Here is a 27,117-nt window from a genome sequence, read left to right as displayed (position 1 = left end):
TCAGTTCCCTGCTTTACGCCAGCCACTCCCAGCCCTACTTGGCTGGAGTCTTGTTGTCCTGGTCTCTTAAACTCTTCTGTAGCCATCTGCTCTCTACAACCTGCTGGAGTCTAATTCTCTGCAGCTCCCTCTGCCACAGCTACCCTCCGGCTCTTTATAGAGACCAGCTGCCCTCTCTCAGGCCCCATGGCAAGGCTGCTAATGAGGCACAGATGTGCTGGATCTGTTCCCTCTTAAAAGGACCCCATTCACCCTGTGATAATAAACAAATAAGACTGCACTAAAGAAATGCTTAATTCCATCATCAATTTCTCCTCCTAATTAGAGCAACCCACCAGACCCCAAATGTTTGCCTATTCACCCAAGCTGAAAGGGGGAACTCTCACTCTTGAAAAATACAGCAAACAGCCTAAGGTAAGTTTTCTATAAAATGTTTTCGGCAGAATTCACATCCTTGGTGTGGCCAGCTCTGGTGATTTTACCACAAGGCTCGTGATATTTGATCTTCTTAAACACCTACCTCCTGGAATTATGAGAGTCTCAGATTTAATTTAAGGGAAAAAAAGTGAATTGTCAGCTTTTGTGGTTGCAGAAAAAAGCTGCAAAATGTGAACCCAAAAGGCTCCAAACCCAGGATATCCATAAAAGAACATAATATAAGTTTGGTTGTTTTTACTCTTGATTGAAAACAATCCCAGGAGTTCTTGGGGCCTGATTCACAATTTATGAATGTTTGGAGCTGGCATTAGCTCTCCCTGTTCATAGACTGCTGACATACTGCAGCATTATGAAAAAACCTAAGTAGAGCCGAGCAGCAGCTCTGCCACCGTAGGCAAGAATTGCTTTCTGTTCCAAGTTCTTCTAAGTGCTCTAATATCCACCCGTTATTTGGATTGCCTTGAAACTTCATGTTCCTCCAGACAATGTGGGGTAGGGTGAGTGTTCCCAATTTGGGGTGATTTGACTAACGGGTCCCTGAAATACGTCCCCCTCCAAAAAAGAGCTTAAGATTGACAAATTCTTCCAATGTTTTTTTCCCCTAGACCTGGGATCAAACCACAGCTCGGATTGTGGCCCAAATGATCTCAGTCTCCCAGCATTTACTCCAGCCATTGTGCCATGCACACCTCCTATGGAGGAAGCAAAAGTGACAATGGTATTCGAGAGAGAATTTCGCTGTCCAGCTATCAGAGTAGCAGCCGTGTTAGTCTGTATCTGCAAAAAGAAAAGGAGGACTTGTGACACCTTACAGACTAACAAATTTATTTGAGCTAAAGCTTTCGGATGAAGTGAGCTGTAGCTCACGAAAGCTTATGCTCAAATAAATTGGTTAGTCTCTAAGGTGCCACAAGTGCTCTCCAGCTAGGCACTGACGCTCATGCATCAAATGGATTACACTGTGCATGTTATCTACCTAAACTTGATATCTTTTTTGGATGAGATTACAGGTTTGGTTGATAAAGGGAATAGTGTTTGATCGCAATGGTCCCTTCTGGCTGGAGTCTACGAACTTTAAAAATTCACATTGTTTGAAATAATCCGTTAAAGGTCATAACACATCCCAGGATTTACATGGGTCCTGCCTCCAGCCCCCAGAGACGCTCTGTACCAACCCAGAATCACACATAAACATCTGCAGTCTTTATACAAGGTACTCCACGGTATCTGTCACACACATGCACTTCTCATCTCTCTTTTCACAATCACAACACTGTGGTGCTCTTCAGCTTAGTCCCCAGATCTCATATGGCCATCAGATCACACCGCTGTCAAGGCCCTCCAGCTAATGCCACCACCATTCAATACACCTCCACCTCAGAGCGACAGCAGCTGATGTGCTTGCTGATAATGCCCAGGGGCTATTGCCAGCTCCAGGGGGGCAGAGTTAAAGTTGGGTTAGCGTGGACCTTACCTCTGCATTTCCTGGTTTCCAAAGGTTTGAGTTTTGCTAAGCTATTCTGGAAGGTGTAACAGGGTGAATTCGCCACCATAGCATCTGCTCGTGCCACAATGCAACTTGGAAAGAGCTCTTCTGCTCTAGCACCGCCTGTTGTTCATCATTTGTGGTCTGCAGCTTTCATGGCTCAGCCCTCCGGACAGGTCACCTTCCAGTTCAGTCCCCTTCCAGAGGTAGCAAAAAAGGCCAAACAGAAAACCCAGAGTCTACTGGCCTCTGTGCCAAGCTCTCAGCCCCCATCTGGACTGATCAGCTTTTAGCCCTGAAGCTTGTACCTCCGCTCTTGATGGGGGGTCAGGAGAGGAACCTACGCCCACCCTCGCCTCTGGGTTCCAGCCCAGGGCCCCTGTGTTAGGCAGCCAAGGACAGCACCGTGCAATAACCCCACCACTTCCCTAGGCTGCTCCTACCTTCTCCCTGTTTGTCGGCATCTCTCACAGGCTGCAGACTCCACTGCTCCTGCTCTGGAGCTGTCTCCTCACACAGCTTCTTCCCAGCCAGCTGCTGAGAAGCATCCTCAAGTCCACCCCCAGCCTCTTCAGGCAGTTATTAGCTCTGTCCTTAGATCAAAGCCCTTCCTGCTAGAGCTGGGTTCTCACTGAGGCCAAGTGCAGGCCCTTAGCCAGCTTCTCCTCCAGCTGGCCCTTCCATCCGCCCTTTCCCCTTCAGGCTTGCGAGGTCCAGCACAGCACAGCACACCACCCCTCCCCTGCTGAATAAGGGAAGAGGCAGCATACATGTTGGTCCCCTTCCCAAAGCTCATCCCAATTGCCAGGGAGAGAGGGGTGCCATGTCCCACCCACTCTGCAAGGCTCCTGGTCCTGGGCCCTTAAAGAAACAGTAACAAGATTTCCTCCCAAACACGACTTTTAACCCAGACCACTTTCCGTCTACCAATATCTCCTATTCCCAAGGTCCTTGGACTTATCAAACCTCTCATAGAAACACAAGGGTGGAAGAGACCTGGAGAAGTCATCAAGTCCAGCCCCCTGTAGTGAGGCAGGACCAAGTAAATCTAGACCATCCCTGACAGATGTTTGCATCCCATGAGAAAGGAGTGGCTGCACCGCTGTCCTTAAGGGTACATTCCCCAGCAACCTTAACTCATGAGTCTACATAGATAGACAGGTGCTGATCCTTGTAAATTACACTTCCAGTTCATATTCTCTTGGGTTTTCTTGTTTGTACCAAGCAGCTGCCCAGAAAGCAGCTATTTTGTGTGTGATCATGAGCCACATGGCAGCGCATGATCCAAATGATAAATGAGGCTGTTTATAAAAAGCTTTTGAGGAATGTCCTTGTTGTGTTTTCTGCTGGCAGGCCCTGTGGTCTGAAGTCAACAAGCAGAAGGTGGTGACAGAGGAGCTGTCTGCTGGTCTCTGCTAACAGTGAAGGGAGCTGACTGAGTGAGCCAGCACCTCATTTGCATGTCAGCTGTGGATAGTTTGAGGACATTGGGGTGTAATCTGGCTCTGTTTTGCATTGGGAGCCAATATTTTAGAGATTACTTTACTGGGCATGACCTGGTCACTGACTAAGTTCAAGGGTCACCCTAACAGGAACTAGGGTTTGCTGAGGTTGGGTAAGAATCATAGCCTATCAGGGTTGGAAAGGACTTTATGTAGTTCAACTATGTGCTTCAAGGAGTATCAAGCCCCAGCTTTTGCCCCAGATCCCTAAATGGCCCCCTCAAGGATTGAACTCAAACCACTGAGCTAGTCTTCCACTCTGGGAGAGACCTGGGAAAGCTACAAACCTAGTGATGAGAGAAATTGTGTGTGCCTAGCTTGCTGTTGTGATTATCGGTTTGTGAGGCAGGGAGTGAGGTGGGTTCCTTATGCCACCGATTCTCTTATATTTGAAGAGGTGACATTCATAGGGGCCTTCTGTGGGCAGAGTCCAGCAGTAGTTCTGGTTACCTGGTCAGCAGGGGCCAGAAAAGCGATAGGTGAGAGCCCCCGTGCAGGACAACAGCAGACTAAGAGCAGTTGTGTGGACTATGGTAGAGCAGAGGAGTTTGACAGCCATCATGCCAGCCTGAAGACTCTAGTAAGGCCTTCCTGTCCTAGCTGCTGCACTCATTATGGAAGCACAGGTGGGAGCGCCCTAGAGCTGCCTAAGGAATGGGGACTGTGATTTTTCCTGGCACTTCTGGAGCCACAGACTGTGAGTAGGGAATTTGGGGACCCATGAACTGGGGTGGGGTCACAGAGCTGGAAAACCTGCATCAGCCACTCAGGGACTGTGATTCATGCTCCCTGAGGTAGCAGGTGGTTGCAAAGTTTGTCCAAGTTCACCCTGTCCTGCCCTTTTCCTTCCTCCAGTAAAGTTCTTCTGTTTACACCTCTGTTGAACGTGCATGCAAGTGGGCATAGATTTGCCTATCAAAAGTGCGCTGAGTGGATCTGGGTTCCTAGATTACTGGGTGGAGGCTAGAACCAAAATTAAGCAAGTTGTAGAGAATACCCTAGATCAGGGGGTGGGCAAACTTTTTGGCCCGAGGGCCACAGCGGGGTGTGAAACTGTATAGAGGGCCAGATAGGGAAGGCTGTGCTCTCCCAAACAGCCTGGCCCCCTGCCCCCTATCCGACCCCTCCCACTTTCCACCCCCCTCAGAACCCCCCACCCCTCCAACCCACCCTGCTCCTTGTCCCCTAACTGCCCCCTGGGATCCCAACCGCCCCCTGTTTCCCATACCCTGACCGCCCCAGAACCTCCGCCCCATCCAACCACACCCTGCTCCCTGTCCCCTGACTGCCCCGCGGGACCCCCTGCCCCTTATCTGACCCCCTGGCTCCCTTACCATGCCACTCAAAGCAGCATGTCTGGCCACCGCGCCGCCCAGCCAGAGCCAGACACACTGCCCAGTAGGGGAGGAGCCGGGGGCTAGCCTCCCCGGGCCAGGAGCTCAGGGGCCGGGCAGGATGGTCCAGCCCATGGGCTGTAGGTTGCCCACCTCTGCCCTAGACAGAAGGACCCGGCCCCTGTTGTTGCCAACGCTGTTGGGAGCAGGTTACATGCTTACATCACTGAGCTGCTAATGAACCAATTTCTGCCCAAATTGAGGCAATCACAATTCTGGGACACCTGTGAAAAATGATTCTTCTGTGACATCACCAGGCCTTAACATGGCCACAAATAAACCCTGTGAATGAAGACCAGAACTTGAACCCCTGCTTGCACAATGAGTCAGGATAAGGGCCCTGCACATGGCATGAGCTGCTCCTGGGGTAATGTGAGGCTGTCACGGGTGCATGGGTTCAGTGCTCTGGAACTACTCGGAAAGAAGAAGAGACAAGCCGCTCTTGTAGTGTGACACCCCTGAGGGCACACTCTCACCAGGGCAAGTCTCCTCAGCTTCAGCACCTCCTGGGTCTGACCTCAGAGCATTCAGCACCCCTGCTCCCTGAAATGAGCTCCCTGCAGTGAGTCCACCTAGATGGGACCTGGGGAAACCTTATGCACCCCCACTTCGCAGTCAGCAGTGACTCCCAGCCAGCGTGGAAAACAGAAGGGTTTATTAGACATCAGGAACACAGCACAGAACAGTGCTTGTTAGCACAGAAGGGTAGAAAGATTCAGCCAAGTCCATCTTGGGGAAGCCCTGGGCTGTTCCCCTGAGTCCCACACCAGGAGACTGACTCGCTTCCAGTAGCCAACCCTCAGTCATGCCCAGTTGCCCCTCCTCCGCCCTTTTTCTCTTTCCAGGCAAACCAGTCACCTGGCCACCACCTCTGGCTTTGTTCTCAAACTCCTCCGCCTAGCTCTTGCAGAGGATGGGCCCTAGTCATCCCTTGCCAGGATACAGAGGGTCCGGCTGTTGTCTGGGCCCAGCAGCTAGATGGCAGTCACACCTGCCTGCTAGGGGTCTCTGCAAATATCACACACCCTTGTCCCGCCACCTAGATACTTGTGCAATACACAGGGGAAACAGGAACCCACACTGTTCATACAAAACATTAAGAAAATTCCCACTTTGTCACAAAGGTCTATTGTGTTTTCTATCTGAGGATTGAGGCTGGGTCTGCCCCATCTACACTAGAAGCTAAACATGTCTGACCCCAGATGAGAGGAGACTGGCAACCGTTGTGAGCCGTGAGTCATTTCCCTGATGTGCACAGGGGGCAGATAGGCACCTGCATCTTGAACCGTGCTCTTCTAGCCCCTCAGGGGTCAGCGAGATGTTCTGATTTGGCAGATGCCCCTTGTCCAGGAACTCCAAGATTGCAGCGCATCCCGTATTGCATTCACACACACCCCTCAGTGTCATGGGAATCTGCATAGTGATGGGCAGAGCCATCAGGGAATGCAAAGGTTAAAGCCAGACTCTCATCCTTAAGTCAGTCTCCCACCCCCCCTACTGGGTTATCTGCCAGGCCGAAGCCTGCTCTGGAGGCAGTGCAGTGTAGGAGCTGACACCCCCCCCCCCCCATAGGTATGCTCCCCTAGCACATCCCAAGGTGCTTTGGGCCATGATGAAGGCATGGGACCTTCTCCTATCTCTGCTGGCAGCTCAAATATTTCCACCACCTGTTCAGAGGGAGCCAGGGCAACAAAGGCACAGAGAGAGGCCCTGTAGTGCAGCAGGCGGCTGCCCCATTCCTGGAGAAGAGAGCTTAAAAGCAGCCCTGGAGAAGGCTGCAGCTGGGAAAAGCTAGGCTGATTGGGGAAGCAGCCACAGCTGGGGCCAGCCCAATCAGGGCCCAGCTGACCCTGATTAAAGGGTTGTAGGCCAGGAGCTGTAGAAGTCTCTCTCCAGCTCTGGAGAGAGAAGGGCTAGCTGCCTGAGAGGAGGGTACCTGAACTGAAGCAGGGCTGGGGAGCTCCAGCCTGGCAACTCCCCAGGCTGAAGGCCTTGTTGAAGGCCTACAGAGGTACTGGGGCTGCAGAGATACAGCCTGGGAATAGGCAGAGGCAGCAGGTCCAACCCCCTTGCCAATGATGAGTGGCCGTTGCAGACTGTAGTCTGCCCCAGTGAGAGGGGGCTAGTTGAGGATGGGCAGTCACCATTGAGGCATGGTGGGTTTAGAGGGTTGGGGGTTTCCCTGGGAGGGGAAATCCAGAGCATAGGGGTACTGCTGGGGCAGAACCCTGAGGTAAAGGGCACCAGGGTCCAGGAGGGACACAGGGCTAGTGTCAGGTGAGACACTGGCCTGCAGAGGGCTCTCAATATGCTGGAAAATAACTAATGACCAGAAGGAGATGCCGTGCCGGTGAGTCTTTGCTCTGCTACAGCCCCCCCCCCATTCTGTCTATCCTCCTTAACCTATAGCACAAGGGTTGGTGGACATTCGCCCTCAGGCTCCACTCTGGCAGAGGCCCTGTGTTCCCATTTGCCCTGTGTGCTGAACCTCTTCCATATGCCACAGAGTCCCACATCCAGGCAATGAGGGGCCCAGTAGTTTCCATGGGGTGGCTCTGATGGGGCGTAGGGTGAGGCCTCCGGGGCATGTTCTGTGAGCTGGGGGTGGGGGGCAGATGGCAAGAAGCGGTCCCCATGACTGGCACAGATGGGCCCTCCACCCAGATGCAGTGAGGAATGAGCGGGCACTGGGTAGCTGGGGCTGGTGCCCTCAGCAGCAGCTGCAATGCCAATCAGACCTGCCCCACCCCCTCTCTGGGAGAAGCAGGATGGGCTGAGAGTGGGTGCGGGGAGAGCGGACCCAGCCGCAGACCAAGGGAAAGGGACAGTGGCTGGATGGAGAGAGGGTGAGATGTGGGAGGGAAATTCCCAACCCATCCTGCTCTGGCTCAGGAAGGTGCCTCCTTACCCTCCTCCCCCGCCCCTACACACACATGGAGGGGTGGGGGAGGTGAACTCTGAGGATGAACCTCTGAACTCTGGGGCTGCACTGGCCAAGGACAGCAACCGTGAGTGGGGTACAGAGAAGGGATGGGCATGTCAAAGGGACTTTTGGGTTGCGGGCCTGTCAATGAGCATGACAGGCAAATCATAGATTGCGCATCCAGTCCTATTATTTTTGCCCCACAATCCAGGCTGGGCTTTGCTGGGGACATTGTGCTCAGTTCAGTTACTAAGAAACCTCTGCTGTGGGATATTGGTCTCTCCCTGCCATCCCCTCATACACACGCTTGTTAGCAGAGAGCAGGTGACTCAGACACGGCCAGTGATGTTTCACGGATCATTCCAGCCCCTCCCGAGCCTCGTAGAATCATAGAGCTATAGAGGGAGAAGGGAACATGAGGGTCATCTAGTCTAACTCCCTGCCAAGGGATTTGGCCTGGAACAGCCAGATCCCAATGAGTGGGAGTGAAAAATATCCAGAGATAGTGCCCATGAGGTTTGCTAGGGTCAGAGAGAGCCATGGAGAAAGGTTGATGGGTGCGGACCAGCTTGGACACAGAGAGAGAGAGAACTAAGCACAGAGGGAAAGATGCATAGACAGAGAAGGAAGAAACAGAAATGGGAGGGGCTGTTGCCGTGTCTGGGCAGAGAATGGCAGGTGGGATAGATGTGACGGGGGAAGTGGAGAGTGAGAACAGTTATGTCTGACTAATGATGGCAAAGAGCACATAATCCATCCAGCAGTCACTTACCTTCCTTCCTCCAGCCCCTGGGGCCTGAACCGGGTGTTTGTGGAAGCAGGGCTGGAGCAGATCCTCTTTAGAATCTCAATGTCTCTCAATCACTAACTCCTGCGGGATCTTTCTGGGAAAGTTTTCTGACCATTTCTGTGCCGGTCCCTGTGCAGCAGCCAACACTCAGTCCCTGCCAGATCTTGCAGAGAAATGTCTTCCCTCCCGCACCTGCTGGGGAGAGCAGGGGACACAGTTCACAGTATCAGGAGGTCTGGTGATCACTGGGTGGTCTGATAACATCAGGCAGTAACAGGACTCTGCACATTGCTTCTGAGCTTCTAAATGTAAAGGAAATGGCTTGCCCAAGATTAGGCCTCCTGGGACAGATATCCTAGAAAGCTACATTTATCATTTAAAGGTTCCTAATGTATTGAGGCTGTAACCCAGCTACGTTAACTAGCATGGAACTTAGTACCTTCATAATTACTCCATTTTCCTCTCATTTTTCCAGTTAATATATTTCTGTGATGTTTCAATCATGTGGCATCATACAGACTCCTAAATGGGTCATCTGTACAGCTGGAACCTTTAGTTCCATCACACCGACCTCTGCCCCTTGAGCTAATGCAATAACTGATAGCAGTAGTAGGTTGTTATGCTCTATGTGGGCCAGCAGGAGAAGGGGATGAGACACGCACTTTGCCATTGGGCTTCACAGCTGTTTGCTGGAGGCAGAGGAATGGCAAGACTCAGGAATGGTGGGTTCCATTCCAGGCTCTGCAGGGGAGTGTGCTCTTGTGGGCACAGACTCTCCCGCCTCTGTCTCCTCCCTCAGCAAGTTGTCCCAAGCTCCTTGTCCCATCCTCCTTGTTCAGCCAATCCCAGGCTCATAGGCACCGACTCCATGGGTGCTCTGGGGCTGGAGCACCTCTGAAAAAAAAATAGTGGGTGCTCAGCACCCGCCAGCCACCTGCCAATCAGCTTCTCCCCCAGCACCTCTGCGGTGGAAAGAAGTTAAATAGTGGGAAAAGTGTGTGTAAGACAGGGTGCTCTCCGCTGCCCCCTTTTTTTTTTTTTTGGGGGGGGGGGGATGAAAAATGGAGGGGAAAAAGCAGGATATTTCCCACCAAAATTAAATTTGAGGCTGAAACTGCAGTGTTTCTAGGAAATTAGTGGCTTCCCCCCAACCCCGCCCAAAAAGTCAATGTTTTCTCATTCAGATTTCACTGTACATATTGGTAAGGCCAGTGAATGCTGGCCTAGAAAGCGGTCACACACCAAGGAAGCGAAGCCAATTCGAGACTTGGGACTTTTTCCTAAATGTTCACTTCAATCCCACACAAACATCCTCCTTCTAGTGACATGCAGTTTGCAGGCTCCTCTCACAGTTCAGCCTCTAGGTCAGGGTGCTGAACGTATGGCCTGCAGGCCAGATCCACTCCCTCCCCAACCCATGGAACGGTTTCATCCAGCTCACAGACTTCCTGTGAATTGTCAGGCTTGTCTACGTGACCCCGCACTACATGCTATGGGGTTGTTATTTGTAGAGCACGCCAGTGTGTTGAGCTCTAACACCCTCGTGTATGTCCTGCTAGTGTGCATTGATGTAGTCCTATTTCAAATACACACGAATAAACATTTAGTGCACCTGAGCGGGGTCCACCTGTGGGAGTTAGGGTGCAATACAAATCACCGCTGGAGTCCAGACTCCAGGGCCATGTAGACATGCCATTCATTTCTTTATGAGTATGATGGTGATCAGCTCATCGTGGGACCCTCATGTCTACCTGAGGGTGGGTTCAAATCCTGGTGAGTAGCATTAGTTTGTACTTTAAGACCAACCAGGACTGCTGCACAACAATCCAGCAAAACCTCACAAACGGGTGTAGAACGACTTGGTCATGCTGAAGAGTCATAAGTCTAGTGGAAGCTGATATGTGTCCAGAAATGGCACTGAAGTGTTACCTGCTGGCTGGAGAGTAGATACCCCAAGTGGCAAATCAAAGAAAAGAAAGCTTCAGATAAGTCAAAGGGTGGATACCTCTTTGCCAATGATAAACCAGCACACTCCTGGTTTACACTTTTTAAATAAAAAGAAAAGATCTACCTTTACCTTTCCTCATTTCTTTATTTAGCCAAGAAGAGAAAGGTAGATCAAGAGTGTTGTGCATTTCAAGAGAAATTGCATTTCTTTGTGGGCATGAATGGAAAGCCCATATGCTTGATTTGTCAGCAACATGTAGCTGTGCTAAAAGAATACCACATTCGAAAACCCTGTGATGCAAACACTGGTAGAAAATGTAATAAGTACATAGGAAAGTTACCTGAAGATAAATAGTGTGAATTAGCACAGGCATTGGAAAAAGCAGCAGTCACTGTTTACTAATGGTCATCACGTAAACAGTGCTGCTTTTAAGGGGAATCATGTGACTGCCCATGAAATAGCTGTCATCAAGACCACTTTCTGGGAGAATTTTTGAGGAAGTGTACGCTAAAAGCTGCAGAAATAGTGCACCCAGAGAAGCAGCAAGCGTTTGCAAATATCCACCTCTCAAGAAACACAATTGCAGAGAGAAGCAACGATTTAGCTGAGAATTTGAACAGTCAGCTCTGGGACAAGGCTTCATCGCCTCCTGGGACTGAACCTTGGAGCCTCCAGCACGGGTCTGGTGCTCTGACAGCTGTGGAACAGCCCCTGGAACATGGTTCCAGGCCTTGACATGCCAGGAAAGACTAATTGTTGAAAGGGCTCCAGGCGATGCTCCAGCCACGCACTGCACTAGAAGTGCCATGCATGAAGGAGAGGTCTACACTAGACAAATGTCACAGCAGTAGCTCTCACATGGGAGAGTTAAGGTTGTGGTGGTTGTTTGGGTGGGACTCTGTGGTGTTGAATTGCAAACTTCACTGTGTACATGCTAGGCTTGTTACCTCATTTTTTAATTCTAATGTGCTCAGAAGGTGAATTTAGAAGGCGGGTGTCAAACTCATTTCATATGGCAGGCCTGGTCTCTGCCACTTGGCACAGGCCACCTTCAGCACAAGTTATTAAATAGAAATAGCTAAAGACAAACCATTTTGGCAATTACCTACATTTATTTTAGATTTTGACTGCTACTGCTGCTCCCAGATACCTGGCATCTCTTAGCTTGAACCACTGCATCATCGTTTAAAGCATCTGTTTGGGCTGAGGCTATCTTGAGTATCGAGATCAGGTGTGTGTGACTTAGTTGAGAACGGCATTTAAATTTGTAGATGATGATGGAGAATACTTGTTCACACACGTACGTGCTCCCAAACATGGAAAGAAGTCTTGAAGCAAAGGACTTCCGTTTGGGATAATTAGATCCCAGATATCGATAAAACTCGGGCACACCAATAGCGTAAAGCTTGCCCTTCCAGCGAGGGACACACACAAGTTCCATTTGAAGCTCCTCAGGTACATGATGCACAATGACTGGAAATAGTGTGCTGAAAATTGCAAACTCTCCTTCATGGTTCCTGAATCAGAGAATCATTCTTGTCTCAGTTCAGCAATTTTGCTCATGTACCTTTCTGTGGCCTCATCACATTGAGTCCCAACAGTGTCAGGTAGTGATTTCAAGGCAGGGAAAATGTGCTACATAATGCTGCTGAAGCTTAATTTCAAAGGTGTGAATGGTAGCATAGAATTCTGTCCCTTCTTGGTTGCACCCCTGCATTTTTATGTTGAGTGGGTTAAGCTGCTGTGTAATATCCGCCATGAAAACTATGCCTTGAAGCCATTCATTGTCCTCTAATTCAGTGACAATTTTCACTTCCTGATCCATGAAAAATTGGATTTCACCATGCAATTCAAAAAATTACTTCAGCCCAGTGTACTGGCTTAGCCAATGACTTCAGTGTGATACAGCAGTCCATGATGACTGTCCCATTCTTTCAAAAGCTGGTGGGAGACCTGAAGCTCAAATAAAATTTTCAGTTCTAACAATCACATCCATCACATGATTCAATTTCAGCATTTTACTACAGAGAGCTTCTTGATGTGAAATGCAGCAAAAAACTGTTGGTTATGATTGATTTGCAATTTGACCTTCAATTTTCTCACAACTCCAGCTTTCTTGCGCATCACTGAGGGTGCTCTGTCTGTGTCCGGACTCACAGCTCTTGACCAGTCCTCATCCAGTTTGTTCAGAGCTTCCGCCAAGTTGCTGAAAAGGTCATTTGTTGTTACTGGGTCTCTCACAGGAATCAATTCTGAGATAATACAATAGAATCCCACAGTAGAGCTGTTAAAGAAGAGAGATTTTTTTTCCCTGTGGATGATTTGGACAAATAAAAAATTGTTTCTGAATACATTTTTCCATGGAAAGATTCAAGTTTTGAGTGAAAAATTAAAAACCAAAATATTTCAATTCTGAAATGTCACTATTGTTGCTCATGGGAGATGTAGTTCAAGTGCCTCTAATTCCCATTTTCCTCTCTAGACTGGGCTCCCAGGTCAGACTACATCTCACATGATGCACCACAGTCTTCCCTCTTGGTGAGAGAGGGCAGTTCATTATGGTAGTCACATGGACACAGTGCATAGTGGGAGATTTAGTTTAGCAGGATAGCCTGGCCCATAGAGAATGGGAGCATGAGGTAAAAACCAATTACAACTCCCATGAGGCACCACAGAGGATAAAAATATTGTTGTTTATGCTTAAAATATTTCCATCTGTGGTGTTTAGTTGTCTAACAAAAAATACAAGGAAATTGGACATTTTTTGCAAAAAATTTGATACAAAAACCTAATTTCTCAAAAACAAATAATATAGATTGGAAATTTTTGACCCTCCCCCACCTCCCATATTTCTCTACACCATAAACTCAGCTTTCTACAACATCTAACTCATGCAATTTAATCTTGGGCAAGTCATTTCCTTTATGTTTATGAGAGCAGGAGCAATGTGCAAAGCCCTGTCGCTACCTGATGTTATCGAACCACTCAGTGTTCGTAAGACCTCCTGACGCTGTGATCTGTGTCCCACCGTGCAGAGTGGGCAAGACATTTCTCTGCCTACACTTGGCAGGTGCTGGGTGTCAGATACTCCATAGGGACTGGCAGGGACATTCTCCATGTCTGGATAACAGATTATTACTTGGAAAACTTTCCCAAGAAGATCCAATCTGGAGAATTGCAGTTAGTGACTGTGAAGTGGATCTGGCCCAGCCCGGCTCCTGTAAACACTCAGTTCAGGCCCCAGGGAGGAAAGAAGGTAAGGAACTGCTGGATGGATTCAATGCTCTTTGCCACCATTAATTAGACATGATTGTTCTCTCTCTCTCCTGCTATCCACTTCCCCTGGCCCCACCCCATCCCCAGTGCTGTTCCTTGTCCCTACATGGCCAACATCCTGTCCAGTTTCTGTTTCTCTGTCCTTGTCTGTCTGTCCAGCTCAGCCCCTGTGTTTAATTCTGTCTCTGTCACTTGCTGTCAGTCCAAGATGCTCCCCACCCATCAGCCTTTCTCCAGGTCTCTCTCTGTCTCTAGCATCCCCCATGGCCATTATCTCTCTCGATATTTCTAACTCCCACTCGTTGGGATCTGGCTTTTCCTGGCCAGGGGGCTGGGGAGGGGCTGGAATGACTGGTGAAACAGCGCTGGGGATGTCCGAGTCACTGACCTGCCTCTGTCTGCTCTCTGCTAACAGGTGTGAGGGGGAGAGGGAGAGACCGGCATCCTGCAGCAGAGGTTTCATGATGGCCGAGTTGAGCACAGTGTCCCTTCCCCCAACATTGTTTGGCCTAGTTTATGAAGTGGAATATAACGAGACTGGATGCCCACTGGCTGATGCACCACCAGGAACATCTACAGCATCACTGTGCTCATCTGCCTGTTCGGGCTGGTGAGGAACAGGATCGTGCTCTGGTTCCACGGCTTCCACATTAAGAGTGTCGAGGACTTGAACCCCAGACAGCACGGTTCGTTGTTTGACCAGAGAGAGACAGGCAACACCCGCAAGTTCTGAACTCAAAGCTCTTTACTGAAGAGTGCACACAACAATAGAGAGCAGCCCATCTCCAAAGAGAACCAGCCAGCCTCTAAGTAAAACTAATAGGTTTTTATAGACAGTTCCGTCGCGTCACAGATTTATTCATAAAGCAGCCCACCCCTCCCCTATGTTAGTTAAAATCCTCTTTCTCTATTATGCATGCACTTCTACCCCCTTCTTATTGTAGATAACTTTTAGCAAATCGCAATGCTTCACTAATTTTCTTATCGGTATGGGTGTCAACCAGGAGACAAGGAGTTAAGAACAGACATAACACAAAAACAAGGAGTGGAAAACAGTGCCTCCGATCTCCAACAAACTGTTCCCAGAACATTTGGTACAAAAATGCAGGAATGCAGGCCCCCCCTTTTTTCTTAGTCCCTGCAACTTAAACAAGTATTCTTTCATTCTACTTATTTTGTTTAGGGACTTTTCCAGCAACCTTTATTGGCCTGACTTTGGTTCGGTTGGCATAACTGCTTCATATTTAATTTTTTTACCTAATAGTCCCCCCCTTTGTCCCTAGAGTACCATAGGGGAATTCTTGGGACATACTGGTCTCTGTAAAAAGAAAAGAAGGACTTGTGGCACCTTAGAGACTAACCAATTTATTTGAGCATAAGCTTTCGTGAGCTACAGCTCACTTCATCTGATGCATTACTAGCTCACAAAAGCTTATGCTCAAATAAATTGGTTAGTCTCTAAGGTGCCACAAGTACTCCTTTTCTTTTTGTGAATACAGACTAACACGGCTGTTACTCTGAAAACTGGTCTCTGTGTGGAGTGACTTCGAAATATTTACTGGTTGGTACGGCACAGCTTGGTACCCATTTAACAGCCACATCTTAACATAACATACAAAACTATTAGGCCACAAATAATTACAACAGCACTGCAAAGCAAGTTATGTAACCAGCCACCTATGTCTGGAACCCAATCGAACAAATTGCTCCACCATGAGTGGATTCGCTTTTTTATGGTTTTTTTGCAACTTGCATAAGGTGGTTTGCTCTTTCCCACGTGGCGTTATAAACGTCCGGAACATACACACAGCATTCTTGCCAAATTAACGCACATGTTTCTTTTTGAGAGGCTAGCAAATATTTAATGCCAAGCGGTTTTGAAGAACCATCTACCTTAGTTTTTTTTGTTTGGTTGCCAAATTTACCAAGGCATTGGCAGTAGTATTTGCCATTATTTTTAACATTTTTTGAAGTCTTATGACTCCTTCCCCAATACGCCAGGTGGCACCTCCACAGGCAAAGACAAATCCTGCACAAGCACCCGTCCAATCATTTAGGGCGCGCCAAGTAAGGGGGCAAGAGTCATTTGCATTTTTTAGCCCTTTTTACATTTTTGATTTTTTTTTTTTTTTTAGGGAGATGTGTGCGGTATACTACAGGTGGTTCTAACCAAGCCAAGTAGCAGGATCCACTCCATGAAGGAGGGAGGGCTAGGTATGCCTTGTTACCACACACCCAGTATACTCCAAAAAGGGTAGGAGTGACTTTGGACCAGGTATTATTAATAAGTTTATACCATTCGGTCCAAGATGGGAGGAGGGAGAGTTTAGCCACGGAGGCGTTAGAGGAACATAAACACATAGTATGAGCTGGCAGGTTATATCCAAGCATACAATTTATAATGTAATGCTTAATTAACTTATGTCCTTTATATAAAAAATGTTTTTTTATGCAGACTGCACTTGTTACCCGTGAATTTATACCACGCGGAGGTGCAAGAGGTTGCCCCATTCAGGAGAGAGATATTAGGACCTCTTTTACTTCCAAAATGAGTGCCATTAAAGTAGGCTGCGCGCTCACTATTACCCAAAGCTATTTTCCCTTCTTTTAAGAGGCACCATTGACCAACTTGTTTTTAAATTATTAGATACTTGCTTTTAGAGATGCCGGTATCAGCCCAGGTAATATTTTAATTGCCTGAAAAATTTTTTTAGGACGGGGTCCAGGTCATATTCATTGCACTAAGGGGAATAGGAACCATGGGAAGACCTTTGTGGCTATCAGCTGGCATTAATGAACACACCCAGCATGAGGTGTTTTGTAGGGCTGGCATACAAGATTTCATTTCATGGGCAAGACAAATAAATGTATTAGAACTGTGTGATTCTATAGTTTTAACTTTTTGTACCACCAAAAAAGAAAAATAACAAACAAGTTAAAAACACAAGAACCCAGCTTAAAGAGCGGGGCCATTTTTTTTTTTTTTTTAAGAGGACACTACCAACTTAAGGCTTTTTTTAGCTGCAGCCAGAGCTTCAGGTCACCCAAAGGAGTGGCAGTTCATTTGTCTTGAGCACAGATGTTGTCTGCTTCTGATTCATCCGGTTTACGATGGGGTGAACGTGCATAGCTCCCTCAAAGTCCGACACCGTCTGCTCTGGGGAACCTTTTTCCAGGTCAGGTTCCCTAGCGGTGCAATACAGGTTAGCTCTGTCAGTGGACAAGGGAGAGGTTACTAGCACTTTACCTTGTCCTTTCCCCTGCTGTCCAAAAGGAGGAAAGGAAAAAACCCAGAAGGAGGGACAGGCTGATCAGTAGTCGAAGTGAAGTCATCTTGAGGTGGAGGGGTCTTTTTGCAGTAAGAAGCATGGGTCCAGGCAGTCAGTCCTTGGCACTTTACAGCGGTGTTGGTAGTTAGCAGGACTTAATACGGGTCTTTGCAGCATGGGGCCAGAGTAGTCTTTTGTTGATGGACCTTTATGTAGACCCAGTCACCTGGCTTTAACAAATGGCAGGTTTGCTCCGGATTCTTGGAGCAGGACTTCTTTCACCTGTAAATGCAGAGACCTAACACATTTCATTAATGTCTGGCAGTGTTTTACAGATCTCACAGCTGCTTGGCACATTCAAGCCCCCCTCTTTCTTGGCTGTCAGCCAAATCCTAGCTGTGAGTAGTGTCCTTGGGCAGGCCAGTGTCTTATTTTTGGACCGAGCCTACAGCATTGAATTAGCTCGTCCTTTGTTCTTTTTTTGGCTTTTATTAACCTGCAAAGGAAACTTTTTTACTTTTTATTTACATACCTTTGTTTAAAAATGAACACATATACATTGCTCATTACACAGCACTTTAGTCTTATTGTTCAATGTATGCCACATACACCGTTCTAGGAAAATGACTTTATTACAGAGCTTTGGAGCAACAAGCCAGGACAAGCACACCCACTTTTGAGGAGTCCACTTGGTACAACCTCTGGTGTCCAATAACTTTTTTTCTTTCCCAACCCTCTGGCTAGAAATTTGAGGTAGCCAGAAGGATCCCATGTATAATATGGGGAGTGGGTTAACCTTTCATGTCCTTGCTTCCAAAGACTGTTGGTGTGTGAATTTTAACAATTTTTTTTTTAATTAAAAGATCTGGACAATGAAATTTTTTTTTACTTAAACAAATGTATTAAACTTTAGTATATTACATTTTCCTGATATTATTTAAACACTTTGTATTCCAAGTTGAATAAAACAAGTATCTGCATTTTGATTTAACCCTTCTATTTAATTTTAAACTAAACTGTCCTATGAAAAATTAAACACAGCAATTCTGGCCACAAGACAAACACCACAAGACAGGACATAGAACACAGAACATAATTCCTGTTGTGCCAGTAAATTCATGAGATGTTGAATTGCTTTTCAGCTGGTATCAGTCTTCTTATTTTTTTTGAAAGACAAAAAGAACATAGATCTACCCCTTCTGGGCAGTCAGTCATTACTTAAAATATTTCCTTTTTATACAAATACCCTTATTAATTGCAGGCAAAACAGAGGAATTACCCATATTTTCTTGTATTTGTTTTATAGGCAGCCCATCAGTTAGGTAATTTACATTAAAACAAATTTTTTTCGGCTTGCTTTTGGATTCACAGCTTAAAGATTGTTACTTTAAAAAGGGCACAATAAACTTTACCAGACTTTTGATTGCCTTTTACTTTTAACTCCTGTTTTTACAACACAACTCTAAAAAGGAAAACACCAACTACTGTAGCCCCTTAGAGTCTAATAGGATCTTAATTAAGTAGCATTATATATTTACATTTTTTTATACATTTGGGTGGTTAAATTTTAATAAAACCCCTTATGTTCTTTTAGCTAATTTGACTAAGTTTTTTATAGCCAAATGATTTCAATCACATAGTTTCTTTGCCTGGATTTATTTACAGACATTTCTTTAAAAAAAGGCCCATTTTCCTTTCAGAATGGCTGCAAAGAAACCAAGAATTCTTTTTCTTCAGCATTTTTACAAATTTCAACTGATAATTCCCTCCAGCAACTACAGAGTTAACTTTTCACTTCAGCGGTCTACATCCTCAACCTGGCTGTCTCCGACACCTGCTTCCTCTTCTGCTCGACTACGTATCTCATAGCTTATGTGGTGGAATATCCGTTTTGTGTGAAGGTTGTTTTTATTTTCATAATGTTGCTATTTAGCATGCTGGCTCTGTCGACGTACAGCACCAGCCTGTACCTCCTGATGGCCATCAGCACTGAGAGGTGTCTCTCTGTCCTCTACCCCATCTGGCACCGATGCCGCCGGGCAAAACGCTTGTCTGCCCTTGTCTCTGCCCTGCTCTGGGCTCTCTCCATGCTGGTGTCCTGTCCAGTGGGTGTTTTTTGTATTGTTCTTTTAGATGAAAACTGTGTCAAATCCTTCCTACCCATCTTTGTTCTGAATGTCCTGATATTCACTCCCACCATGGTTCTGTCCAGTTTGACCCTGTTCATCAAGGTCCAATATAGCTCACAGCAGTGTCAGCCAGGAAAGCTCTATGCTGTTATCCTGCTCGCCGTCCTCTTCTTCCTCCTCTTCACTGTCCCTCAGAGTGTTCATATCTTCCTCTCTTATCGTAACACATACAATCCCAGTGAGATATTTCATGTGCTGGCCTCTGCAAGCAGCAGCACCATCCCATTTATTTACTTTCTAGTCGGGAGCTATGGGAAGCGGCGATTCTATGGCTCCATCAAGGTCTCACTCCAGAGGGTTTCTGAGGAGAAGACAGATTCCAGAGAAGACGGAGAGACCACCAGTGCAGAGCCAGTGGAGGCGGTCACTTAAATCCATACAGCACCCAGCCTGGGAGACCCTGTTCTGAGGATGAAAATTTCTCTAGATCCCAGAATCAAAGAACTCAGAATGGGAAAGGACTTGGTAGGTCACTTGCTAATTCTTCCCCATGCCCACCCAGAGCAGAGTCCTTCCCTAGAGGAGAGCCCCAGGGTTCTGTGCAGTTGTAAAGAACAACAATGGGTCACATGGGGCCCAACCTGCTCCCAGTGGAATCAGTTTGGAAAGTCCTATTGACTTGAATGGGATCAGGGTCTATTATGGTCTGATCTGCTTTGTTCTAAAAATGCCTCTGACACGTAATTTCAGTTTTGGTGGCAAGTTTTCCGTGGTGTCACCTGGTGAGTGTTATCTCTTCTGTAAAGAATTAGTGTTGGGGACATCTCGCAGCCTCCCCACTTTCCCTGTAAATATGCTGAATAAAAATTCAATGGCCTGGAGAAATGGTGGGGGGGAATAACAGTAGCATGACTAGGACTGTCCCCATGTAACTCATTCCCCAGCCAGCTCCCTGCGCAGACACACTCCCATGGAAGGCAGGGGATTGTTCCGTGCAGCTCTGGACTCCCGCTGATCCCAGCTGATATTTGAATAGTTCACCTTTATTCCAATGGAAATAATACAAACCAACTATCTACTAATCAAATTCAAACTCCTCTACTAATATTGCCAGGCACCAGTGCTCCAGAATGACCAGGCTAACTGCCAGGTATTGCTCTCTAACTCCTCTTTCTCTGTATTCACCCCGGCCTTGGTGATTTGGGGAATGTGAGACAATCTGGGGAATTGATTTACAGGGTATAAAGTTGTTGTGAGATGAACTCTCTGCATGTATCCGTATCCGTATCTGGCTGCAAACGTCATTTTGATTCTACAGCTGTTTTATTGCCTTGCTACTGCCTCTGTACCTCCATCTTGGACTAAATCCCAAGGGTTGGGGGCTCAGGGATACTGTTGTCTAACTTTGATGGTCGTCCGTTCAAACGGAATCCCCCTGGAAATGGAGATGGCTGATGCCCAGGGCACACCCATGTTTCAAGTGTGACTTCCATGGGGAGGTCACTAAGCAATAGATCACCTGGTGGGGACTCTGAGCACCAAGGTTTCACCTGGCAAAGAAGATGGGAGGTTGTAAAAGAGAGGGTTTGTCAGTGGCCATTTTAGAGACTGAGATGAGGGCACTGACTGCAGGAGAGAGAGAGTGCCTGGCTCAGAAGATGAGCCATGTGCAGGATTGGGGACCCAGGACTCCCTGAGGGACTCTGACCTTCACCCAAAGCATACACCAGCATGGTGAGGAAAGCGAGGCAGGGAAATGTGCCTAGATTTCTTATTGCTTTGTCTAGATATGTATATTTCTTGCACTAGCTATCGTAAAGAGTGATTGGTTTGAAACCCTTTTGCAAAGCTCGTGTGTCTGTTTGTTTCACTATCACGACCCCCTGAGGAGGTGAACTGTAAACCCAGAGTGCTCAAAAGTTTGGCAGTCTGGGAAAGGGTGTGTCTAAGCTACTGGGGAGTCTGGGGCGGGGTCAGCACTGGTGCTGGGGGTGAGGGCTGCTGGGCCGTCTGGTCCCATTTCTGTGAAGGGCTAACAGAAAGAGAGCCTGGGCCCAGGAAATGTGCCAGATAGGCCAAGGGGAGGGAAACGCTGCAGCCTACTCAGATGCAGGGATGCTTAAGAGCACAAGGGGCCCGTGGGACGGGACCCAAACCCAGCAGCCTGGTGAGCGTCTAGCCAGGGGAGCTTTGCTAGGGCTGGGTGGGACAATGTGAATAAACACTGTGTCACAGTCACTTTGCTCGGCCTGTGGCTGCTCCTTGTCTCTTGCCTGAATGGGAGCCTTTTGCAAAGGCCCCAATGTCCAGAAGGACCAGACCAAACGGGTTTTTATTCCTGGGGGTGCTCGTGGCATTTCCAGAAAGGTTCTTCTCTTCCTCCCAAAAGAACTGAAAACAAAAATTTCAGCAGCGTCAAAACGTTTGGACATTTTCCAATGAAAGAGTTTTGACATTTCATTTTGAGGCAACATTTCCTAAGCGAAACGTTGATTGGAATTGAAAGGCCATTTCAAAATGACATGCGAAAAGCTGCCTTTGATGTGACTGAATTGGCTTTTTGATGCATCACTTCAGCAAGAGATTCAAAAAAACCTTCAGTTTGGGTTAGAAACAAACTGATTTTCTTTTCCCTGGTTTCTCGGTTTGACCACACAGAGCGGCTACATGGACGCTCTTACAGCAGCGTAGCTGCATCGGCATAGCTGTGCCGCTAGAAGCTCTCCACTCGAGACATGGCCTAAGGATGTAGAGAAATTGTATGAGGTTCAACCACACTGTCTGAGGATCAGCAGGCACTTCTGCTATTACAGGCTGTGTCAGAATCATAGAATATCAGGGTTGGAAGGGACCTCAGGAGGTCAGCTAGTCCAATCCCCTGCTCAAAGCAGGACCAATCCCCGACTAAATCATCCCAACCAGGGCTTGGTCAAGCCTGACCTTAAAAACCTCTAAGGAAGGAGATTCCATCACCTCCCTAGGTAACCCATTCCAGTGCTTCCCCACTCTTCTAGTGAAAAAGTTTTTCCTAATATCCAACCTAAACCTCCCCCACTGCAACTTGAGACCATTACTCCTCGTTCTGTCATCTGCTACCATGGAGAACAGTCTAGATCCATCCTTTTTGGAACCCCCCTTCAGGTAGTTGAAAGCAGCTATCAAATCCCCCCTCATTCTTCTCTTCTGCAGACTAAACAATCCCAATTCCCTGAGCCTCTCCTCATAAGTCATGTGCTCCAGTCCCTTAATCATTTTTGTTGCCCTTCGCTGGACATTTTCCAATTTTTCCACATCCTTCTTGTAGTGTGGGGCCCAAAACTAGACACAGTACTCCAGATGTGGCCTCACCAATGCTGACTCTCTGGGGATGGAGTGACATTCAGCTGCAATGGGACACATCTGGAGCCCGCTTGACACAGAGAGTGACAGCCTCACATCCTGCTCCAAAACAAAATCAGCCCCTGAAAACGGCAGTACAAGGTTTGCCGGATTTTATAAACATTGTCACTCACACAAGGAGCTGCTGGTGCTCAAACCCAGGACCATCCATGTGTAAAGCAGGTGTGATAACCATTGCATTGCATATCCATTTCAGCAAAAATGGGTCAGCCATTTCTGAGCATGAGATCAGGGGAAAATACATTCGTTTGCTCATGTTAAAAGGGTTCCTAACTCTGTTTTGTCACAAGCCTCTAGCACCCTCATGCTTTGGAGCAGAGACTTGAAGTGTTGCCAGAGAGTGGGGGGGGATTACTCTGGTGTCAGGGATGTCCCGGATGACTGGAAAAAGGCTAATGTAGTGCCCATCCTTAAAAAAGGGAAGAAGGAGGATCCTGGGAACTATAGGCCAGTCAGCCTCACCTCAGTCCGTGGAAAAATCATGGAGCAGGTCCTCAAGGAATCAATTCTGAAGCACTTAGAGGAGAGGAAAGTGATCAGGAACAGTCAGCATGGATTCACCCAGGGCAAGTCATGCCTGACTAATCTAATTGCCTTCTATGACGAGATAACTGACTCTGTGGATGAAGGGAAAGCAGTGGACATGTTGTTCCTTGACTTTAGCAAAGCTTTTGACACGGTCTCCCACAGTATTCTTGCCAGCAAGTTAAAGAAGTATGGGCTGGATGAATGGACTATAATGTGGATAGAAAGCTGGCTAGATTGTCGGGCTCAACGGATAGTGATCAAGGGCTCCATGTCTAGTTGGCAGCCGGTATCAAGTGGAGTGCCCCAAGGGTCGGTCCTGGGGCCGGTTTTGTTCAATATCTTCATAAATGATCTGGAGGATGGTGTGGATTGCACCCTCGGCAAGTTTGCAGATGATACTAAACTGGGAGGAGTGGTAGATACGCTGGAGGGTAGGGATAGGATACAGAGGGACCTAAACAAATTGGAGGATTGGGCCAAAAGAAATCTGATGAGGTTCAACAAGGACTAGTGCAGAGTCCTGCACTTAGGACGGAAGAATCCCATGCACTGCTACAGACTAGGGACCGAATGGCTCGGCAGCAGTTCTGCAGAAAAGCACCTAGGGGTTACAGTGGACAAGAAGCTGGATATGAGTCAACAGTGTGCCCTTGTTGCCAAGAAGGCCAATGGCATTTTGGAATGTATAAGTAGGGGCATTGCCAGCAGATCGAGGGACGCGATTGTTCCCCTCTGTTTGACATTGGTGAGGCCTCATCTGGAGTACTGTGTCCAGTTTTGGGCCCCACGCTACAAGAGGGATGTGGAAAAATTGGAAAGAGTCCAGCAGAGGGCAACAAAAATGATTAGGGGACTTGAACACATGACTTATGAGGAGAGGCTGAGGGAACTGGGATTGTTTAGTCTGCAGAAGAGAAGAATGAGGGGGGATTTGATAGCTGCTTTCAACTACCTGAAAGGGGGTTCCAAAGAGGATGGTTCTAGACTGTTCTCAGTGGTAGCAGATGACAGAACAAGGAGTAATGGGGGAGGTTTAGGTTGGATATTAGGAAATACTTTTTCACTATGAGGGTGGTGAAACACTGGAATGCATTACCTAGGGAGGTGGTGGAATCTCCTTCCCTAGAAGTTTTTAAGGTCAGGCTTGACAAAGCCCTGGCTGGGATGATTTAGTCGGGGATTGGTCCTGCTTTGAGCAGGGGGTTGGACTAGATGACCTCCTGAGGTCCCTTCTAACCCTGATATTCTATGATTCTATGAAAAACTCTCCAAGAACAGAGAGGCAGTTCACACCTTATAGAGCATGTATGGGACAGACCCAGCCCAGCCTCAAAAGAACAAAGGATGCTGTTCTAGGCAACAACAACAGGATCTGTTAGAACCTCGAGGGAGTCACCTCCTTCCTTTGGTCAGTTTGGAACTGCAATGAGGTAATGCTCACCTGACTCTAAAGGGGGGATAGGGGGCAAAACCAAGAGGGAAGAAAGGACATGATAAAAGGGAGACACGTTTGCCATGCTCTCTCTCCCACCTACATCTAAAGACACCACCAAGTGACTGAAGTACTAATCAAAGGGGAGAGCCTGGCTGAAGAGCAAGGTTAAGCTGCTTAAGGTTGTTTCTGTGCTTTATGATTGGCTATGTGAATAACAAGTTATAATCAAAACCGCAAGCCAGGGCATATATGGAAACGGTTAAGAGGAACACTTTTCACCTTGCAGGTGCATAACCGCAATATGATGTTAACATAAGATTGGACAATGTATTAAATGTTCCAAACCGCAAAGGACAAAATGAAATGATGGGTTACAGGTTTGTTTAAAGTCTTGCAAAGCTTTATTGTTAAAATATTTGATAATGATTGGATGGTATGCAGCTAAGCACAAAATGTTGAATGAGATAAACAAGGGGTCTATAAAGACCTAGTGATTGCAAACCAACTCAGGCCAGGGTGAGCTGGTGGGTGCCTGATTGGTAAGCGATTGCCTTTCTGTTTGTGCCCATTATTTCTAGACGTCTAATCTTTGATTAAACCAGTTGAGCTTGCCTATTTGATGTCTCATCGATCAATCAATCAAACCAAACCCATATATTACACTCTCCAATCTGCTAGGCAGGCTAGGGGTCAGCCTGGTCCTGGGGCAGCTGGCCTGTGGGGTCTCATTTCTATGAAGGGGTAACAGACCGACAGGCTGGGCCCAGGGATGTGTCAGAAAGACCAAGGGGAGGGACAAGCATTGCAGCCTATTCACACCAAGGGACACTTGAGAGCTCAACAATCCTGCTGGGGTGGGACCCAGCCCCAGCAGCCGGGTGAGTGTCCAGCTGGGGTAGCTTTCCCAGGGCTGGGTGGGACAACGTGAATAAACACCATGTCACAGTCTCTCTCCTACACCTGTGGCTGCTCCTGGTCTCTTGCCCTGAATAGGAGCCGCACACAAGTTCCAGAAGGATCAGACCAAATGTGTTTGTCATTCTTTTGAGGGCTTGCAACATTTTCAGAAAGGTTTTTCTCATCTGGCCAATGGAACCTGAGTGCTGGGGGTGTCCACAGAAAGGGGCAGAATGGGGGTGGGGGTGGTAGCTCAGGTTCTGGCTACCAGCTGGGATTTTCAAATACCTGCACAGCACCCCTGCCCACACAGTCAATCCAGCCGGGTTCTGCAGCTCCAGTCAGGTCAGAGCGCAGCTAACTCAGCAGGCGCCAGGTAAGCCCCTCACCTAAGAGGAACTTATTGGCTGATCCAGAGACAACAACAGCTGCCCCAGACACTGCACTGCATGCTAATTAGAAAGGGCCCGGAGATATGATTGTGATATGAAGTTATCTGGATCTGAGCCACCTCTACCCCATGTGTGTGACCAAAACTAAGAGACGCGTGGGCACCTTGAGGGACCCAACATGCGTCACTTCAGTGCTGAGTTGTGTAGGTTGTAGGACACAGGGGTCTTCTTGCCATGGGGTTGTCAACAATGAGGTGAGAGGTGAGAACAATCTTGTGTTTAATGATGGGTGAGTGAGACTATAGTGTTAGATGGAAACTTGTGAGTAGGGATGAGGGGGATTGTAAAAGGATGTGAAGGGGTTTTAAAATGTAGCAAACATTGGGTTGTCCCTCAGGAGCAGGCTCAGTGTTTGAGTATGGAACAGGTGTGGGTAGTTCCTGTTCAGTACAGCTCCCCTAAACACAAGGTCTTCCCTAGCAAAGAGAAGGCCTTAGACTCTGTGCTACAATTGTCATGTGCCCCATTCCCTAAGTGATGTGTACTATCTGCAAGGCAGAGTGCAAGAACAGGTGTTCTAGGCATATTAGGTCATCGCTCAGAGAGGGCAGAGTTCAAGTTGCTTTGATGTGTACCTTACCGCTGAATTTTCTGGGTTGTCAAAGTTGGAGTTTGAAATACCTTAACACTGTGTTTCCTGGTTTTCAGAGGTTGAGTTTTGTGGAACTCAGTATTCTTCTAGGGCACAAAATACCTCTGGGCAACCTTAACTCTGCATTAACAAAGTTTTTTGGCAGTGAATTTCCTCGTTCTTTTAACAGGAAGAGAAATGTTTGGTGTAGGAGTTAATGGTAATTTAGGTGGTTGTGGTTCTTACCTGGGTTTGCAGTTGATACGCTGCTTTGACTATGTAATAACAACAAAAAGATTTCACTCTGGTAAACTGCTTTTCACTAATAGATGTCAAAGAACTTCATGTCATCCCCTTTATACAGATTGGAAACTGAGGCCCAGAAAAGGGAAGTGACTTACATAAGGGCACTAAGTAGGGCAGTGGCAAAGTCAGGATTACTCCCAGTCCAACAGTCTCTCCCCTAGGCCCCACAGTTGCTATGTGGTGCCTTGGTGCTCCTTCCCACTCCTGTACATTTTGCTCTAGTGGAATGGGGCTAATGGTCATGCTTTGAAATGTTTGCAAAGTGTAGCTGCTGAGAGGGCCTGTGAGAGCAGTCTCAGTCATCGTCTATGTCCCAAAATCTTGACAGTTCTATTACACATGACAGTAACTTGAAGCACATAAGAGAAATCTGG

General features: G+C 47.5%; 1 protein-coding gene across 1 annotated transcript; it reads left to right on the top strand.

Moving 5' to 3' along the window:
* Nucleotides 1–281: 281 nt before the first annotated feature.
* Nucleotides 282–22,053, top strand: LOC102935798 (proto-oncogene Mas-like). Its single transcript, XM_043548451.1, is given in 7 exon segments — nt 282–414; nt 3,278–3,363; nt 13,517–13,737; nt 14,173–14,327; nt 14,330–14,487; nt 15,893–15,971; nt 18,815–22,053. Coding segments are annotated over 4 exon segments (1,119 nt in total). The 5' UTR covers nt 282–414; nt 3,278–3,363; nt 13,517–13,737; nt 14,173–14,218; the 3' UTR covers nt 19,588–22,053.
* The last annotated feature ends 5,064 nt before the right edge of the window (nt 22,054–27,117 follow it).

The sequence above is a fragment of the Chelonia mydas genome, chromosome 6 (assembly GCF_015237465.2).
Source record: "Chelonia mydas isolate rCheMyd1 chromosome 6, rCheMyd1.pri.v2, whole genome shotgun sequence".
Taxonomy (NCBI): Eukaryota; Metazoa; Chordata; order Testudines; family Cheloniidae; genus Chelonia; species Chelonia mydas.
This window is presented reverse-complemented; position numbering and strand designations above follow the sequence as displayed.